The sequence below is a fragment of the Populus trichocarpa genome, chromosome 19 (genome assembly GCF_000002775.5).
Source record: "Populus trichocarpa isolate Nisqually-1 chromosome 19, P.trichocarpa_v4.1, whole genome shotgun sequence".
Taxonomy (NCBI): domain Eukaryota; kingdom Viridiplantae; phylum Streptophyta; class Magnoliopsida; order Malpighiales; family Salicaceae; genus Populus; species Populus trichocarpa.
In genome coordinates, this window is record NC_037303.2 from 10,177,089 (window position 1) to 10,198,013 (window position 20,925).

At 31.7% G+C, this 20,925-nt stretch overlaps 1 protein-coding gene across 1 annotated transcript; it reads left to right on the forward strand.

Annotated features, from left to right (window-relative positions):
* Window positions 1-18,638: 18,638 nt before the first annotated feature.
* Window positions 18,639-20,925, forward strand: LOC7494638 (methylesterase 17). The gene is made up of 4 exons (XM_002325581.4): window positions 18,639-19,055; window positions 19,155-19,295; window positions 20,241-20,375; window positions 20,563-20,925. The coding sequence occupies exons 1-4, from the start codon at window positions 18,783-18,785 to the stop codon at window positions 20,842-20,844; spliced, it is 831 nt and encodes a 276-aa protein (XP_002325617.2). The 5' UTR covers window positions 18,639-18,782; the 3' UTR covers window positions 20,845-20,925.

The following is a 20,925-nucleotide window of genomic DNA, read 5'->3' on the forward strand; positions in this document are numbered from 1 at the left end:
TTGGATCAGAACGATATTCAGATATGTTGTTCTCATCCATATAGTGTACATTGTCACTGAAGGGATTTTCTATATCAGTCCCCGTTTGAGAGATATCAAGGGAGGAAAATATCTGGAAAAATACACTTCTGGACAGTCTTCTTTGCTGTCTGTTTTCTCCTTCGGCCACCGTTGGATTAGGCTATAATTTGGATATTTGTTCTTCCTGATTCTGTCTAGATTCTGAACGGTGGAGATCTGAAACAAACATTCGGTATAGAAGTTGTGTATCTCGCACAGTAGGTCTGCAAGTTTGAGGTCAGTTTGGTTAAACCCATATTTTTGGAATTTCACCATTTGATGAAGTTAATATTTGGATATGTTATACTCATAATAACGCATTATAACTTCACAGTATAGATTGTTTGGAATATTATTCGTTTGTTATTTATGGTTGATTGAAACTGTTGTCAAGGATTGTGTTTAGAAGAATATTGTTCGGAAAGTTTGTAAAATCGATAAGAATGTTTTATTTTGACGTTAAGAGGGAAGATTGAAATAAATAAGATAAATTGGCTCTTATAAAGATATTTTTTTGACACTCTTAAATGATATGTGATATGGCCAGGGGTTGAGATAAAAGAGAAAAAGTTAAATTGTGGATGTTGTGTGTAAATGGAAAGGTTGATGAATCTGGACAGATTCGTCTCCTGACTTTTGGAGAGAATTCGAGTAGGAGGATGAGAGAATTAGGATCAAGTTTCTTCATAGTAATTGTAGTTTTGGATGTTAGCTAACTAAGAAAATTGGTCTTGCTCAATATGGAGCTATAGAACCCCAGCTATGGGTCATCAACTGAGATTGGGTCCTGACAGACCCTGTAGGGTAGTGTTTGTTGATGAACAATTTTGACTATCTCAGAGGTAGAACTGGGTTCTCCTTCCTTCAGAGAACTTGTAGCCTCGTGTATTAGCTTTCCAACGAGACTAATCTCGTTTGAAACGGAGTTCTATAACTCTAGATATAGTTAAAAATCTGATGAGTATTTAGACAGTAACAGTTCAATGTGTGGACAGTAACAGTTCAATGTGTAGACAGTAACAGTTCAAAGTTAGATAGTAACGGTTGGACAGTAACAGTTCAATGTATGGACAGTAACAATTCAAATGTCTAGATAGTAACAGTTCAAAGTTAGACAGTAACAGTTGGACAATAACAGTTCAATGTGTAGACAGTAACAGTTCAATATCTAGACAGTAACAGTTGGATAGTAACAATTGGAAATTGGACAGCAACAGTTCAAAGTTAGACAGTAACAATATACTTTCACGTGAATACTATATAAAAGAATTGAGTCATACGAACACTTGCACATTGAGATACTAATTCTGAAAATATACATGATATATGTATGTATGTTATTATGAGGAAATGAACATGCTTAGAAAGTAACATATGAGTAATGAATGAATATGGATTCTTTGTAATATCGGCCTGAAGGAATGATAACTATGGTTGGATAAAGGATGACAACATTAATGGGTGTAATGAGAAAAAACATAAGATATAAAGAAAGAAATGATTTAAAGAAAGTTTATTAGCTATTGATATGATTATTATAAAACATATCCTTGAATGAGGAAAATTTATGAGATGAGTTTGTGACTGCAGGAGGGACCACCAGTGTGGTGCAACAGCAGCAACAGGGGAGCACAAGTAGAGCTTCTACTGCAGGTAGGTGACTTTCACCTTCCTTTTAAATAATGTTAAATAATGAAAATACTTTATCATGAATGTTACTCTATTGTGTTAATTCAGATATTAGACTGTCAAATGCTTAAATGTTAACAAATGATTAGCTTTGGCTAATGACATTCGAAGGGATGGCCGGGATAAATGAATGATTAACTTTGGCTAATTGCATCCGAAGGGATGGCCGGGACAAACAATTGATTAACTTCGGCTAATGGTATCTGAAGGGATGACCGGGACAAATGAATGATTAGCTTTGGCTAATTGCATCCGAAGAGATGGCCGGGACATACGAATGATTAGCTTCGGCTAATGGCATCCGAAGGGATGGCCGGGACAAACAATTGATTAGTTTCGGTTAATGGCATCTAAAAGGATGACCAGGACAAATGAATGATTAGCTTTGGCTATGCATACGAAGGGATGACCGGGATGAACAATTGATTAGCTTCGGCTAATGGCATCCGAAGGGATGACCAGGACAAATGAATGATGAGCTTTGGCCAATTGCATCCAAAGGGATGTATGGGACAAACAATTGATTAGCTTTGCCTAATGGCATCCGAATGGATGACCGGGAAAAAGGAATGATTAGTTTTGGCTAATGGCATCTAAATGGACGACCGGGACAAACGGCTGATTAGCTTTGGTTGATGGCATTCGAAGGAGATGGCCGGGGTGAGTGAACAGTTAACCTCGACAAATGATGTCTTAAAAGAATGGCCGGATTTAAGATTATGGTTGATTGTAAGAATTGATGTATATATATGTACTGCAAGTTGTGTATACCAAGAACATGAAGGAACTACAAATGTCACGCTTCGAACATGAGATAATGTTAATGCTTCATTAAACTGCCATACCATTTTCTTATTATTATTATTATTAAGTAATTGCATTCTTGTAAATGTTTTGTACTGCAGTAGGGACGTCATACCAACAAGGTGCCTAGGAAACCCAATATACGGGAACCTACTTTTGCAAGGAATCATGTAGTTGCATTCTAAATCATGATGTATTTTATATGAATCAATATACTGAATGTATAACTATTATTAGATCCTTTTAGATTAAATTCGTGATGACTATTTATAGGATAGAATACAAACTCATGTCTATGCATGTATATTTTAAATGCAAACTTCTAATCATGCAAACATAATATTATGTGTTTATGTAAGATTCACTTTTAAATGAAATGTTGATTGTTGTTGATGTATGGATTGTATATTGATGATGTGAAGGGAACATGTTCGCCGATTACCGACACGATGTGTGTCAAGTACAAAAAAATAAAAAATTTACTGTTGTTTTGGGCTTGAAAAGTCGTGTTGTTATAGATTTCATGCAATTTATCTTGAAAATATTAATTAGATTTGATATCATGAATTATATTTAATTTTAGTGAATTATGCATTGCATTAAATTTTGAGAATTGTTTTTGAATTTGCTATGAATTTTGAAAATTAGGGTTGAGTTAATGCAATTTAGTTAAAATTATATTCAATTGATCGAAATCAAATTTGTTTCTTTTTTAACAGAATATCTCATAACATCTTTATGTTATGTTATTATGGTGGCATTATTATTCTTAATGTGAAAAATAGTATCATACAATGGAACTACAATTCATTAATGTTATAGGTGAAAATAATTGAGATTTGTGTTTCGAGTGGTAAGCCTGATGCTACTTGTGATTATAAAATGTAAGAATTTATTGCATTTGATTATTATGGTTATTTGCAGGTATTTTTAACTTGGATAAAATTTTGGGTAGAGCTCCTAAATAGGAAAACTATGCTGAAATTTTATGAAAATTGAAAAATTTCTTACTTTATAAAACCATTAACTAAATTTGATGTAAGATTAATAAACTAAATAACCATTGAAATTAGATTTGTTATGTTATTCAATGATAAATGTCATAAGAACCCTTCTTGTTAGATTTAGATGCAGGAGAATTTTGTTGCTGAATTTAACTGATGTCGTAGTCTTGAACTGTAAAATTTAACCGATATCGTGGTTTAAAATCACAACATTTAATAGATATCTTGTTTTTCAACCACAACTTATATTCGTTACTGTTTTTAAATACAATATTAAATTTTTGTCATGTTTCATTTCAAAACCCTGCTCAATTCTTTTGGTAATGTGTTAAATCACCAAATCATTTTAGATAGTATGCTAATAACCTAACATAGCCCTTTTCTAGCTTACTATTATTTTGTGAGTGGTAAAAAAAAAAAAAAAATTCACTTTGCCCATCACGTGAAGATAAGTGTCAAGTGATGGGTAAAATATCACTTTACCCATCGTGTGAAGATAAGACTTAAAATTGGAGTGATTGGACAAAACAACTGCGGTAGTTTATCTTCTTTTCGATCCATTATTAAATTTATTACACGTGCCCGACAAAAAAGAGATAATAACATAAATGCCCCTGCTCAATTTTGCCTTGCTGGACTTTACTGTTCTGTCCTTCTTTATTTTATAAATTCATCTCATCTCTCATCTTTTGTTATTTTGTTTGATCCGATAATCTGCCGGTACATCCTTTCCTCCAATCATTAACAAAAGATTGGATGATTTTTTATTTTATTTATTTAGCTTTTTTTCAAGTAAAGGCTTTTATTAAATTATTTTTTATGTATTTATTTTTTTAAGATATTATTCTTATTCATCCATATTTTTTTTTATGTTTTATATATATGAACACTATTTTTAAAATTAAAAAAAATATTTATTTTTAGATGATATTTCTTATATATGCAGAGCTACATACTTTTTTTTATGTTTTATATAGATTAATTCTATTTTTAAAATAAAAAAATATTTATTTTTAGATAATATTTATCATATGTATAACCTTATATAGTTTTTATTTTTCCTTTTATCTAATCAATCAATTTCATGTGTGTGCACTACCAGATTTACAAGTTTTACCAACGAAAATTTAAGTCGGTATTTACACTAGCAGTTCATTGGTATGTATGTTACCGACGGACTCACGGACAAAAACAGTCCATCGAATAAAATCTCATCGGTAATTTATGATATGTCGGTAATAATTATATCAATAAATTTATAGATGGACGAAACACGCAAAAAAATTAACTTGTTTTATTTCGTTGATATCTCTACTGGTAAATTTAACATATCACCGACAGGAAAACCACATGTGATGCCATCCATGCTTTTATTTTTTCGTAGGTATATCCATCGGTAAATATAACATATCACTAATAGAATACCATTTTAATTTCATCGATGAGTTAACAGTAGCAGCGATATTTGTAGTAATTCTTTTTCAATTCTCTCGAAAATATATTGACAAAATTGTTCAGTCGGTAATATTTAAAAAATATATATTTTTTAAAAAATATATTGAACAAAAGTAGAAAAATAAAATAAAATAATATAAAAATAAAATATTTATTACAAATTTAAATATTTGTAAGTTCAAATACAATAAATTTTATCATCCGCTTTGCATGTGAGATGAATGGAATGGAGCTACTGGTATGCGTGGTAACGAAACCGTGAACACGCTGATTCCAATTTTCCACATCAGACTGTGAGCATCGCTTGAAACACCTGGACATCATGTGTTGAATGTATTCCTTCCATACAGCCTTTGACATGTATACCAATATAAAATCCTTCCAAACTGCCAGGTCATTCCATATTGAAAGCTCTCTTTCTTTCTCATATTTTTTTGTTTTCTTTTGTACCTCATACTAAAAATCATGCAACTTATACGGTACAAATTAATTATCTATTAGTAAATGAAAAATAAAATTTAATATTTGGAATAAAAAAATATCCTGAATTCGATCTTATCTAATTGCAGCGTAATTCTCTTAAACCCTCATCACAACATTATTTATCAGCTCTCTCCCATTCAAATTTTCCCTTAAAGTAAAAATTTATAAAAGAAAAATTTCAGTAATTTCAATAAAGGGTCCAAATTAACATTAAAATATTTAAGTTAATAATAACCCTGAACCTTGAAAACTATGCATCGATCTGCAATTTCCATTTAGGACGTTTGGAAATCTAGCTCCATTAAAACAACAACATTCTCATCAACGATTTAAAGGCCGTTGTTATTGTTCTTGCAACCTTGATGTTTGTAAACCTAAAATTGAATTCGTTATATGAAATTATTTTTTAAAAAATTATTAAAATGTCGTTGTGAAAGCAAAACAAACTTACATTGAAATGTTATCATTCCACTGGGCTTTATACTTACGAGTAAATGGATCCTGCTGTGATGGGAGCCTTTCTTGATGTTAATCAACCAAATATTGCCTTACCTTTTTATGATGTCCTACTTGTACCTGATTTAACAAAGAATGTACCGTCAGTAAGCTAACTAACTATCCAGTTTTCAATTAATTATGCATTTTCTAATGTTGAATTTTGTGTTAAGGAATGAGAAATAGGACAACAAATGATCATAGGAAAGTGCAAAAGAAGCATAAACACCTATGTGATAGTTGTCAGTTAAGAAATCTTAGTTGATCACCTTTTTTTCTTGTTTTGAACATTTAAGTACTAGTACCTTTGAAAAAATTCATTGTAATTTACGAGGACTTACTCATGTTTTGTCAATTGGAAAATTTAACTATGTTTCATGCTTGGTAGATGATTTCTTTAAGTATACATTAATAATTCTTTTACAACATAAATCTAGTTTTGTGAGTGTAAATTTAGAATTTGAATAGAATGTTTACAAATAATTTTATAAACAAATCAAAGTGTTTCACTCAGATAAAAAAGAAGAGTTCATCAATTCAAAACTCTCATTTCATTTCCTCATAGGCATCATCCATCAGGTATCTTATCCATATACTTTGAACAAATAGGTTTGATTGAAAAACTTCATAGAATGATAAGAAAGCTAGGTATGACTAAGTTGTTCCATAGTGATATTCCTTTATTTATGATGGTAGAAACATTTACTATTGTCATTGATTTTATTAATCACTTACCTTCGTCAACTTATAATTTTTAATCTTTTTTACATTGCATGGTGTTCACCTTATTTTTTCTTCGCTTCATGCTTTTGGATCTAAATTCTTCCTTTACACTTGGGACACATCACAATTTAATCCCAAAACAATTCTTTGTATCTTTGTAGGTTTTAATGACAAATGACAAACATAAAGGATACAAGTGCTTTAACTTTACAAGCAAAATGTTTTTTCATCTCATGACAAGTATTTTTTTATGAACTTATTGTTCTATACAACACTAAAAATTCCAATACTATAACTTTATCACCACATGTTATAAGTATATTTTATTAATGGCTGCCTAATATTAATTCCACTGAAGAAAATCCCTTACTAATATCGACCCCACCATGCACGAGTTCTTTGCCCACATAAATTATACCTACATTAACTTCTTTATTTATTAATGCTTTTTTAACTCGTTATGTAGGTACAAGTTTGTTTCCTCATGTTGTTCGTACTTCCAATCACGTGGGAACATCATCCACTACTCAAAATATTGCCACTTCACCATAGACTGGGCTATGAGAGCAAAAACAACCATAGATAAGTCTTTTAAAGAAATAATAACTTTCATAATATGAATTTAGATTTTGTTAATCACCTGTTCTATTAGAGATGTTATCACTAAATTGATGGTATTGATTAAACATAAAATTTTTCTCCTGTTGTTGTAAAACCAGGAACCATATAGATGATCATCACAGTTGTACTTGTTCAACAATGGTTTATTCATCAACTTGACATTAAATATGCATTTATGTGTGGTATTATCATGAATGGTATTTATGTATTTATAGAACAACAACATGGAATGGTTGATATACATCATCCAAAGCATGTATGCAAACTTCAACAAGCTCTATATGGACTTAAACAAGCATGTTGTGCTTAGTTTGATCGATTTAGTACTATTTTTCTCAAATATGGTTTTTGTTTTGTTGTTAATTAATCCATTTTTGCTCATTTTCCACTCTTATCATGGTTCACTCATTCTTCTCCTTTATGTTGATGATATCCTTCTCACATGTTCTATTATAACACTTGTTATAATTTTTATTAATTTTCTAAGATGTGAATTTGTAATGAAGGACTTAGGATTGATTCATTATTTCTTTGGTGTTGACATCTCATAAACAACTAGTGGTCTTCACCTGTCGTAGTCTCATTATGCTTTTACCAAACTTAAACATGCCAACATGGTAGATTGTAATCCTATGGATACACCTCTTGAAGAAAAGATAAAAACCTCATAACATGACACACCTCTAGAAGATCCAAGCTATTTTTTGGGACTTATTGGTTTCTTATAATACCTTACACTTACACACCTAGACCTCCATGACAATGTTAATTTTATGTCGCCATTCATGCACACTTCAGATACTACACACTTAGAAACGGTGCATCCTATTTTATGTTACGTCAAATGCATTATCAACATAGGTCTGCATTTCTTTTTCTATATTACACTTGATCTTCTTGCTTTTTCAAATGTAGATTGGGAAGGATGTCACACTACTAGACATTCCACTATTAGATTCTGTGTTTTCCTTGGAAACAATCTTATTTCTTATTGTGTAAAAAAGCAACATACAATCTCTCGCTCCAACACTAAAGCTGAGTACCGCTTTATGGCCAACACCATATCTGAGGTGACATTGATGACTTTCATCCTCAAAGACCTTCACATTCCAGTACAATCTCCACCAATACTCTACTGTGATTATCTTAATGCTCTCCATATGACAGTCAATCCAGTTTTTCATGCTCGTAGTAAATATATTGAATTGGACTATCATTTTGTGCAAGAACAAGTTGTTATTAGACAACTTGTCACCAAGCATGTTTTCACTAATAATCAAGTTGTTGACCTTCTCACTAAACCAATGTTAAAAAAATGCTCTTGTTTATTTTCAAACCAAACTCTACCTCCATACTCGATATAGTTTGCAGGAAGTTGTTAACACAACACACTCCAATCATGGCAGCTATTGTGTGAAGCAATGGAGTAATAAGGTAACTCAAGATTCCTAGAGTAATAAGGCTTATATTAGTGAGAAATGTTAGGTGATAAAGGTGTTTCAACAATAATAAATTCTAGCCAAAATGAGAAAATAACAACTATACAGTATAAAAACATTGGATCAAGATCAAGCAAATCATCCTCGGAATACTGTATGGAGACAACTTTAAGTCCTAATTTATTAGAAACACGATTTTCAAATAAATGAAAAGAATGCTGCCCTACTGCTTTCTTATGGAAAGATGGTTTACAGCCTGTTGTATATAAAAAGAACGTGAGTCTACCTACTACTATTGATGGAGTGTTGCTCAGGGTTCTCTAACAATAGAATAAACATAGAATTTTTCCTTCTGCAATTTCAAAGTCGTCTTTTTGTTTCCAGTTTTTCATGCGATCCCTCCTCCAACGCAAGCTTCAGCTTTCTTTTTTTGCGTTTTTAAAATCTCTTATAAACTCTATGAAATCCTTTGATTTCGATTTTGACAGGCTCCTACTTTTTTCCTGTTTGTCATAAGCATTTATTAGTCAGACTAAGAGGAATTAATTTCCTCTGTCCTCTCTTCGTCTTGTTTTTTCTTAGCCGGGGGAAACATCACCGGCCCGGACAGAATCTCTCTAAAATATATCTTTAATTTTCTTCATTAGATAAAATATTAATGTCGTGTTCATAGCACTGTAAGAAAACTTTATCTGGGGAAAAACCATGCAGAGTGCCTACAAGACAGAATTATTGCTATTAATAATGCCGTGAGTCTTGACCATTTCAGAATCTGTTGCTTTTATCCAATATTTGCCATTAATGTCATTATCATTAGTGGCATCCAGATGATATATGATTAATGGGTGGTGGTGGTTGACATTTTCTATTATTAAATAGCAGATGACAAATTAAAAAAGGATATAACCTGACCCGGTTGAGAAAACTACAGCTTACCTACAATCTGTTCCTAATTTTGAATGGAATAAATTGGTTTTTCTAATTATATGTATCAGTAGGACATTAACATTTTTTTTTTGTATTTGATTTTGTTTTCGATTTAACCATTCAAAATTGGATTGAATTGGATTTTATAAAAAATTTTCTTATTTGTTTTATACGGGGGTTATCATGGTTTTATGACCCGGATTGCCGGTTAGACCGCTTAAATTGAGTTCTTTTTATCTTTTTTTTAAGTTGATTTTTTTTGTAATTTTTTCCTTCAATATTAGTTTGATTAGAAATTAGACTACATAATTTATTTTGGTTTGTGTTTTATGAGGTTATTCTGATCTCATGATCCAGGTCAGGGTTTGGTCGGTTGACTTGCGTGCTTTTTTGTGTTTTTATTTTTTTTAATTTCACTATTTAATATTGAGATGATTTGGAATTGAGTTTTATAATTTGTTTTGATTTACTTTCTATGAGATTATCTCAGTCTTATAACTCATGTTTGATAGGTTAACCCAAGTTGACTTGATTTATTTTTTAAGTTGGATTTTATTTTCAAATCCATCATTCAACATTAGGTTATTGAGAACTGAGTTTAATAAAAAATATATTTTCTTTCTATAGGGTTATCAGAGTTTTACGACCTAGGTAACAGATTTAAAATATTAATCCAAGTTGATTTAATATATTATTATTTTAATATTTTTAAAAAATATTATCCTATTTTTTAAAATTAAATTATATTTTTATCGGTTATTAAGGTTGTTTTTAAATTTATCAAATGATGATATCAAATTAATCATAATATAATTTAATTTTTTTACTAGAAAAACACTAATATTTTATTACAATAAAATAAACTGATATAACAGATCTAACATGCAGCATGGAAATAATATAATCAATCATTGATCAGAACAGAATGAAGAAAAAAAAAAGTGTTTCTACATTATTCAATGGCTCGCCTTCCGATGAGAATTTAGATTTCAGCAGCTATTTTAACCACTACTGCTAGGCTTTCTTTTAGCTTTCCCGTACATGCTGCCCTAAACCCTAGCCTACTCTAGTCCTCCGACGAGACCACGCATCACTGTTGAATTGAGACCCATTGGTAGGCTTTACTAGCTTATTATTTCCTAATCATGACTGAATGATTAAGGTAAAAATAAAAAATATATCCCATATTCCTCGTGGGCAAGCGCCAAACAGCCAACAAAAGTATTTGCATGTGGAGTGTATTTTGAACAACAGGTACAAAAACAAGTTTTTAGACAGTTTTAATTATTATTATTTTTTTAAAAAAATAGCATAATTCAATGGGTGAAGTTGTTGAAAGAAATAAAATTTATTTATTTTTAATATATAAATTGTGCTGGATAATTTTTTGAGTTTGTGTTGTTATGATCAACATCACAACCTCTAAAAGAAAAATTATGAAGACACAACCTTCATATACCAGCAGATATATCAACTAGGCACATAAATTCAAACATGGAGCATAGGTAAAGAATTTTTTTTTTTGTTAGTTCTTTGCTTTTTAGTGCTATTGGTAATGGGAAAATAAGAAACTTGTTCCATTAGCATATAAAAAATATATAATGTACTGCGTGAAAGGTGTGAATGAACATTATAATATAATTATGAGAGAAACTAAAAAGGTGGTTGTTTTATTGTACTCCCTCTCCTAGTTATTATAGAGATAGAAAGAGATAAAAGTATTATGGATTGCACTTTGTATTTACAATGGGATACAAAAATATACATTTTGGTCCCTTAGTTTTAGGTGTTTACGTTTCAATCATAGAACTTTATTTTTCTTATTTTTCAGTTCTTTGATGTTAGAAGAGGAGAGAGAAATTACCAAGAAAGGAAGAGTGAGAGAAATATTTTCTAACTACAAAAAAATTGATCTTAGTATTAATTGGTTCTTCATGGAGGGGGATCTCAATAGAGGTTGTTTGGGCCTTTAATCTTGTTGAAAAACATATACCAAAATCCCTAAATCTTGTGTTGATTTGGCTTAATTTTGATTTTGGAGATTAATTAGAGGGTGTTTTAGAGTTGTAAATTCAATTATTGTGGTTTTTAAGATTTTTTTTGGGTTTTACATAAAAAGAGGTTGAAATTTGTGTTTTGGAGTCTAAAATACCTTGACCTTGAATTTTTAGGTCAGAATTTGTTGTAGTAAATGATACGTTGGTTGCCTAGACAAATAATATGTCATATAGTCTCTCTCCATCTCTTTTTTTTTTAATAAAAAACTAGGAGCACTGCCCTATCCTTTTGGTCCCAAGCACCTATGATTTTTTTAATAGGTTAGGCGCATCGAATTGGCCTTCCAGACCAAGAAGATCTTGGTTTTTTAAAATGATCAAACATGTGGCTTGGCTTTGATTCTTTTAGCCTTTTAACTTTTTTTTCTTTATTTATTCAATTCTTTATATTTTATATTGAAACTCCCTTTAAATAAATATATTAAATTGATATTTAAAGATCTGGTTATGCCATAATTTTCAAATAAGATTAAAGCTTTTTATGATAATACTAACAATTATTTTATTAATAATTATATATAACCCTAATATGTAGATTTTTTTTAAAATATTACTTATAAATATTCAATGAGAATAAAATATCTATTTTTACTTTTTTTTTTATGTAAAATTTTTATATAGTTTTCTCAAATTAATTATTCTTATATTTTTTTCATACAATCAAGTTAAAATTATGAAGGCATGAGATCTATAAGGGTTCCATGCAAGTGTGTTTTATAGAAGGGTTAAATAAGAGTTTATGGATTGAAAGCTAGACTATTAGTAATAAGACTCATTTTAACATGGTAAAGAAGGTGCTAATGATCTCTAGTTCTTATCAGTGCTTCAATGGTGATCTATATAGGCCACCCAATGAGTAAGAGTCCCTTCTAGGCTAGTAGTTTATAATAAAGAGTTGATTCAGATATGTTAGTTTGTCAGCAAGCTGGCAAAGAAAAGAAACGTTAGTCAATCCAGCTTAGATCTTATCTTTTAACCTTAGGAAAGTGGCGCCTTATGCAAGCAAGCTTATTATTATTATTATTATTGAAAGTTGTTTTTTAGACAATAAGAATATTTTAAAAAAATCATACTCCTATTAAAAAAAATATGTTCTGTCAAAATAATAAAATAAATACATGAATAAGGAATAAGAGTTTTGATTAAAGAAATATATTTTCTTTCTCGGTTTAAATCATTGTAATTCTTACAAATATTTATTTTAATTGTCACAAATTCAATAACAAAAATTAAAAAAAGAACCCATACTAGTGCACATGCAAACTAGCTAGAAAAGAAATTAATAGAGGTTGATGTTTTACTATACACCCATCTCTTGTTCACCTAGAGATAAAAGTACTAGGAGTTGCACTATACATCCACAAATGCTTTTTGTATTATTCATGGGGTGTGGAAATATACATTTTGCTCCTTGTAGTTTTAAGTGTGTAAGTTTCAGTCATATACATTTATTTTCCCAACATTTTAGTGTTTGAAAGTTGAGAGAAAGTCATTAAAAAAGGGAAAGGATGAAAAATATTTTAGCCAACCACATGCTAACAAAAAAAGATTGATCTTGGTATCAATATGTTAGTCTTGGAGATGAGAGTTTAATGAAGGTTGCTTGAGCCTTTAATCATGTAAAAAAAAAAATCAAAATCCCCAAAGTTTGTTTTAATTTAGTTTAATTTTGAGTCTTGAGACTAATTAGATGCTATTCAGGGTTTGCAATATAGTTATTATGTTCGTGTTTCTATTGCTAACACCTTCTGTTCATTCTTCGATAGTTTGTTAGGGACCGATTATTTGATAAGGCTTCTATCTTTCATGTTCAAGCATACAAGAAGAATGAACACAATGTAGTACCATAAAATTAAGGTAATTATATATCTAAACTGAAAGACAAAAATTAAAATAAAAGATATTCATCTTTCCCTGTAAACTAAATACTTTATCATACAAATAATATCTTGGTTTTAGTTTTTTAGGTGAGTGTGGACAAGTATGTATGTACTTGGAAAAACTCTTGTTTGGATCTGAGAGCATTTACCCAAGGTCTTTCGCCTTCACTCATCAATCATTTGACCAATGCAAGTAACACATTTTCTTTTGCTACTGTTAGTGTTACATGCTTTAGATATGCATTGCATAATTATCCACATTTTAAGAAAGATTAAGAAATTTAGGTTTAGGGAATAGTGACCTGTAAAATTAACAATGGGGTTCGTTTCACATGTTCAAATAAACGAGAATAAAAAAAATTTCACTACCAAAATCATGAATTCGATGTTGGTTATTTTTTTTATTAAAGAAGAATAATAGAGTTTTTAGGGTCTTACAATCTTTAGGATTGATATTGCACATTCATAAATTTAGGTTTTCTAAAGTTACACAAACACTAAACAACCGATAAGCAAATGAAGAAACAATTTTTAACAATTTCACAACGCACTATCAAAGATTTTCAAAGCTGTAATTTGAAAAAAAAAAAATATATACTTGTTTATTGCTTATTTGAGGAAGAAACATGTATGATCTTCCACAACCTAGAAGAGACAATCACGTTGATCCATAAAATCATGTGAGAAATTGGTGTTAATTAAAAAAATATATTTTTCAATTTAGAAGAAAGGAGATTATCTTTCAATTTTTTCAGTTAAAGAGAGAGTAAGAGAGAGAGAGATGATATGATATGATGTTAGTGTCCAATAATGGTTATAGTATATATGGGTACTACCAAAATCATGAATTTGATGTTGGTTATGGTAAAAAGATTAAGTGTTTTAGTATTTCAAAAATTGTTGGTTATGATTAAAGGGTTGTGTGTTTTGGGGTATGATTTAAAATTGATATCGAGGAAATTATGGTGGGACTTGGGAAAGCATGCCAAACACGGCTGCAGTTGGGATATTTGGTGGTATAAGATAAGCATGATCAAGTGGAAAATAAGGTAAAGGAGCAGCATGAGTTGTGTCATTTTAAGTGAACTAGGGGCAAAAAGGCCTCTCATTTTTCATAAACTTCTAGCTAATAAGTGTGATCAACTATATGATGTAAATTTTACTTATTTCTTGCTAACACTTCCCCCGTTAATTTCCTTATTATTTATCCCAACATTAGTACCTTGCTCCAACTCATTCAACTACTAATACAATATCTATAAAATTGATACGTTTCCCGATAAGTACTTATAGAAAGGGTTTTTAAAGGAATTGATGAAAAAGAGACTAACTTTTTTTTTCCAAGAGAGGAAGCTAGATTTGAGCTGCAATTTCTCATCGATGATATGAATATTTTTTAATTTCTATACCAAGAGAGAATCGCACCACTTAAATTTTCATAGAAGAAATGGATAAAAAACTTTTCATCATTGATTACTTTAACCATTTTGCTACAATAAATCCTCAAGTGAGTTTTAGGGCATTCAATACTTATATACTTGGAAAATTAAGGCACATTAAATTTACATGGGATGAGTACATCTGGCATCAAACACATTTTAAAAGCCTTCATGGAATCATATAGATTTATGCCTTTGATTACTCTCAATCATTCTTTAATTGCCATGAGTTTTTCAAATTTAAACTTTTCTTTAGGCTTATCATTCAAAACTTCTTCTACAATAGGTTTTAGAGAAGGGTTAAATATCACTTATTGATAGGTCAATAACACTAAAAGAAGATGAGTAACTTTTAAGATTTGAGCATTAGGAGCTAAGAGGATGTGTTATGGGGTGTGCACTTTTAAAGCATTCTCTTTATTGGAGGGCCCTTCATCGAATGACCTTGTATGAAGGTTTTGTTCATGTACACTAGTGCGCCTAATTATCTCGCTTCTCATCAATTCCATATCTTTATAATAGTTCTTCTCTAAAATAGTTGTTCTTTTATCTTTCATTACTTGGTTCGATGTAGTTTTTCAAGGAAAATTAAGCTTTTAAATTGTACTTTGTGTTTGTTTCCCTCTCTTTATAAAGAAACACCAAATTGATATGTATGAATATGAATATTCATAATAATAATAATAATAAAATGATTGACTGGATATAGAGTAGCCTTTTGTGATAGATAATAAAGATTTTGAATCTCCCAACACTATAAGAAGTTTGACAATCGTTTTAGTATCCTAAATTTTGAGAGAAATTATTCTTTTATGGCTAGACATGAGCCACTTCATCATAAGCTCCTTGTTTTCATCTTCCAACTTTGCATAATGGTTGTATCACAAATTATTGAATATATTAATCCATCCATTTTGGAAAGAAAAATTGTTGTTATTATTATTATTATTATTTAGTGACAAAACTCAATCTTTCAAGGACAAAACAGAGAGAAATTGTTCTTTTATAGCTAGACAAGAGCAACTTTATGATAAGCTCCTTGTTTTCATCTTCCAACTTTGCATAATGGTTGTATGATAAATTATTGAATATATTAATCCATCCATTTTGGAAATAAAAATTGTTGTTGTTATTATTATTATTATTATTATTTAGTGACAAAACTCAATCTTTCAAGGACAAAACTGAGAGAAATTATTTTTTTATGGCTAGACATGAGCCATTTCATCATAAGCTCCTTGTTTTCATCTTCCAACTTTACACAATGGTTGTATGATAAATTATTGAATATATTTGTAAAGAAAAATTGTTATTATTATTATTATTATTATTTAGTGACAAAACTCAATCTTTCAAGGACAAAACCCTTTTAAATATTATATTGTCCACGAGTTGATTATTTAGAGAAGACAACATTTTATTTTCATAACCTCTTGATTTAACATAATTGCACTCTTTAGAGAACAAAAATTTAAAATATTGGGGATAGAACCCTTTTAAGAATTATACAATCTTTAAGTTTGCAATTACCAATTGACATCACACAAAGAATCATATAACACACCATTGAAACATAAGTCTCATAATAATCCAACAAGCATAAAGAAACATTAGATACATAATAAAAACCATTCAACATAGACAAACCAATATGAGCAAACATAATGTCCACACATAATAAATCATCCATATATTCATTATTTTTAAAAAAGAAGCAAATCAACACATTTGGGTTCAAAATTGACCTTTCAGAGTTGCTGAAAATTTTAAAGGGCAGTGTTGATGACTTGAAATCAGTTGTGGCATGTGGAAGTTAGTGGTGATGCATGGCAGTAATTGGTGGTGCGTGGAAGTCAAGCAATGATATATGACACTGGTTGATGGCTCTTGAATCGATGTTCTGGCTGGAAAAGAAGCACGTGGATAGGCAGATTAGTTGTGCCTCCTCCTCCTCATATCCACAACAAGATAGAACGTTATTTAAGGAGAGAGAGTGAGCTAAAGGGAGCTTTAGTTGCCTCCTTACTCTGTCGAGTTAAAGTTGTTGGTTTTAGGGATATTGTTGGGTTTATCGATGTTAAGTTGGTCATGGTGGTAGCCATTGTGAAGTGGAAAGGTTGTTGGATGTGAGGGAGAGGAGGAAAGAGTTGGAGGGTGTTGTGTGGTGAAGTGGTCACTGCTTTACTATTGGAGTTGTAGGGGAAAGGTCACGGTTGTCGGAGATGGTGGCAACTAGAAGGGAGAGTAAGCAGTGGTGACAAGCTTGAGTCCAAGGTTTCTTTCTCCCCTCGTGTTTCTCTCATTTTTGTTTGTTTATACGAGACAATTTGTTTTTGAAAAACAAAAAGGAGTGTTTGTTTTCTTTTGGAAAGAAACCTTGGTGTATTCAGATTAATATTTTTTGTGTTTCAAAAGCGTTTTTGAAAAAAATTGAATTTTTATTTTATTTTTTTATTTACTTCAAATTAATTTTTTTTGTGTTTTCAGATCATTTTGATACGCTGATGTCAAAAATGATTTTTAAAAAATAAAAAAAATATTATTTTGATGCATTTTCTGATGAATAAGCATTTTGAAAAGTAATCGCAACCACACTTTCAAATTAAGTCTTTGGCTTGTCAAACCTTTGGAAGGAAAAAGAAAGAAAGAGAGCTCTCATTTATTTATATTGTTTTGGATTCTCTAAATAAAAAAACTAATTTGAAAAATAATATTAGACAAATTATATTGTTTTCTTCTTGATTATGGTTTTTATTTAATCAAGTTTCATCTTTCAAATTTGTAGGATCTCTTTCAATAATTTGTTAATTTAGATCCATCCTCTAATTTATTTTTCTTTTTTTTGTATAATTTCTCATTATTATTTTTTAGTCTCTACTCTTCTTAATTCATTTTTGTTTTCACTCTCTAAATTTTGTTCTTATATATGTTTTCCTCTTTTTTATTTATATTATCCTTCGCTAGCCGATTGCTTTCATTTACCGTTTTCCGAACGCGGGGAGATGAGAGGACCTAGAAAATTTTAACTCGTTTCTGAATAGTCAATTACAAGAACAGTGCCGGCCGGCAATATATGAGTAAGGAAAAAATATAAAAAATATCTTCAGATGAGCAAAGAAATTGTCAAACACCCGACAATTGCACTTTCACAATCTATTTTAATCGACCAGACGTAAGAAATACAAAAATCCCTGCTGCCCTGTTGAATGACAAATCTCCATTTCCAATGCTTCGCAGGTGTGTGTTTATGGTCCATCCGATGGACACAAAGGCTAGTGGAGTCACCGGCATGCTCGAGTATCGGTATATATGCGCATTAACAGTGGTGCTACAAATGTTCCTTGCTGCGTGGGGCCACCTTCGAAAATCTATAGCCATAGATCATCCTAGGATGGTGAGCAAGTGCTCATGATGATACCCCTGTCATGTGGGGTCTCCTTGGAAGATTTTGAACCATTGATTACGCTAAGAATTTATACAGGCGAGCATGATATTAATCACTGCGTATTGAAAAAGAAGGGACGGAGCTTACCATATATAAAAATTATTTTTTAGGCTTCCAATAATGATTAGGTAAAAGCAATAAATCATTACCTTCTATGACTACTGGCACTATAAGAGCAGAGAAGTATGTATTCTCACAAAAGTCTACTAAGGCAGTGATTTGAGAGTTAGTAGAATTTGACAAAAATATTGAGGGATAGCCATGGGAGAGGAAGTAACTAAGATGGGAGAAAATGGCCCCTTATCAGCAAAGCTGCAGCAACCTACACACTTTGTCCTGGTGCATGGAATAAGTGGAGGGAGTTGGTGCTGGTACAAAATCCGGTGTCTCATGGAGAATTCAGGCTATAGGGTCTCCTGTATTGATCTCAAAGGCGCTGGCATCGATCCGGCCGACGCCGATTCTGTTCATTCCTTTGATGATTATAACAAACCTATAATGGACTTCATGTCTTCCTTGCCTGATAATGAGAAGGTCCTTCAACATATCCATGGTCTTTTGTGTCCATTAACGTGCTGCGCATATATATATATGACCGATTTCTTAATATATGATTGCTCTTAATGTTTACAGGTGATACTGGTAGGTCATAGTGCCGGAGGGCTAAGTGTAACACAGGCAACTCACAAGTTTGCAAAGAAGATCCGGTTAGCCGTGTACTTGGCTGCCACCATGCTCAAGCTGGGATTCTGGACAGATGAAGATATAAAAGATGTAAAATTATTTCATCCATCCATCTCTCACTTTTCTTTTCGAGTTTCTTTCATATACCTCTGAAGAATTCATAAATGTTGGTGTGTGTGATATGATAATGGCATAAGGTTATTGTCCGTCAGTCCCACAGCCCACATATATGCTATCCAACTGTATTCACAAAGTATCGGGGTGTTATCCACTTGATTTCACCGTGACAAATCTAAATATTATCCATAATTGCCGGCTCTTCCAAATGAAAACAAATTAGCACTAGCTGTCCTATTATACTCCAATTGAGAGAGTAGAAAATCTATAAAAATATTTTGATAATTAAGGTGGATAGAGTCGTCAATGTTGCACCCCTCGTCATGCTGCATCAGCACACCCACCTAACGTTACAAGCTACCTATATAGCGTGAATTACTTAACATAAGTTCGATGATGCAATGGCAAACTAGCCTCTCTAACAGGAAGTCACAAGTCACAAGTGGTGGGAGTTTTCCCTAGTCATTTAGCTTAGTTTGCATATATATGGAAAGCAAGCACATGGATCGAAAATCAAAGGACATATCACGTTTGTGCTTTTAAAAATCTCTTAAAAGTATCATTTGTGGCCATGCTAAAAGATGTCCATTCTGAAAAGCGCTTCTCTCCTTTTTCTTTTTCTTTATCTCATTTTCCTTCCCGGGGAGGCAAGGAGCATGGGGGGGTTTAGCCGACAAAGACGCTGTGAAACTACTTTGCCTTTTTCCGTCATCATACAATGAGAACTGTCTTCAATGCCTTGGAGATTTTTGGAGCTGGAGAAGACACTTGAACAACCAGATTGTTTTAATATAATGGCAACTTTGACACTCGTTCAGTCTACCTCCTAGCTACGAGGAAAATGATTGATTAATTTATGAGCTGATTATCTTATATGCCTTCAAAGTCATGGCCATGTTCCTTGATGTCAAATTGCAGGGAGTACCTGATCTATCCTCGTTTGGGGACGTGTATGAGCTAGGATTTGGATTGGGACCAGACCAACCTCCAACCAGTGCCATTGTCAAGAAAGAATTTCAACGCAAAATCATTTACCAACTGAGCCCTCAAGAGGTACTGGTATTTCAGTACCAAACTTGATTATGTTTGGAGCAATCATTCAATATTTCCTGCTTCGATACATTTTCTCCCTATTTTTTTACCAGCAATATAGTTTTTCTGTCAAGTTTTGAAGGCACCATATAAAAGGAAGCTCCCTTATCTTTCATAGTTAACCATGATGACAAGTGGGTTTCTTCAGGATTCAACCTTGGCTGCCATGCTTTCGCGACCAGGACCAATCCTAGCATTAAGGTCTGCAAGATTTAAGGAGGAAAACGATGATATCGACAAGGTGATGCGAGTATACATTAAGACCACGCACGATCATGTTGTCAAACCTCACCAACAAGAAGCAATGATAAAAAGGTGGCCACCATCTGAGGTTTATGCACTGGATAGCGACCACAGCCCGCTCTTCTCCACCCCATTTCTGCTCTTCGGTTTGCTTATCAAGGCAGCAGCTTCTGTTGGATGTCACTAATAAGAGAGTGTGAATATCCTCGTGGATTGAATACACCTATATTCTTCTTCTATTTTCTTGATTGTATCCAATAATTTCCAA

Bases quoted from the DNA above. Each gene is read 5' to 3' on its own strand.
- LOC7494638 (XM_002325581.4), top strand. From the start codon at position 18,783: ATGGGAGAGGAAGTAACTAAGATGGGAGAAAATGGCCCCTTATCAGCA. The intron at 19,296-20,240 runs GTAAAATTATTT...GTCAAATTGCAG, and splicing joins CAGATGAAGATATAAAAGAT to GGAGTACCTGATCTATCCTC. The intron at 20,376-20,562 runs GTACTGGTATTT...GGGTTTCTTCAG, and splicing joins ACCAACTGAGCCCTCAAGAG to GATTCAACCTTGGCTGCCAT.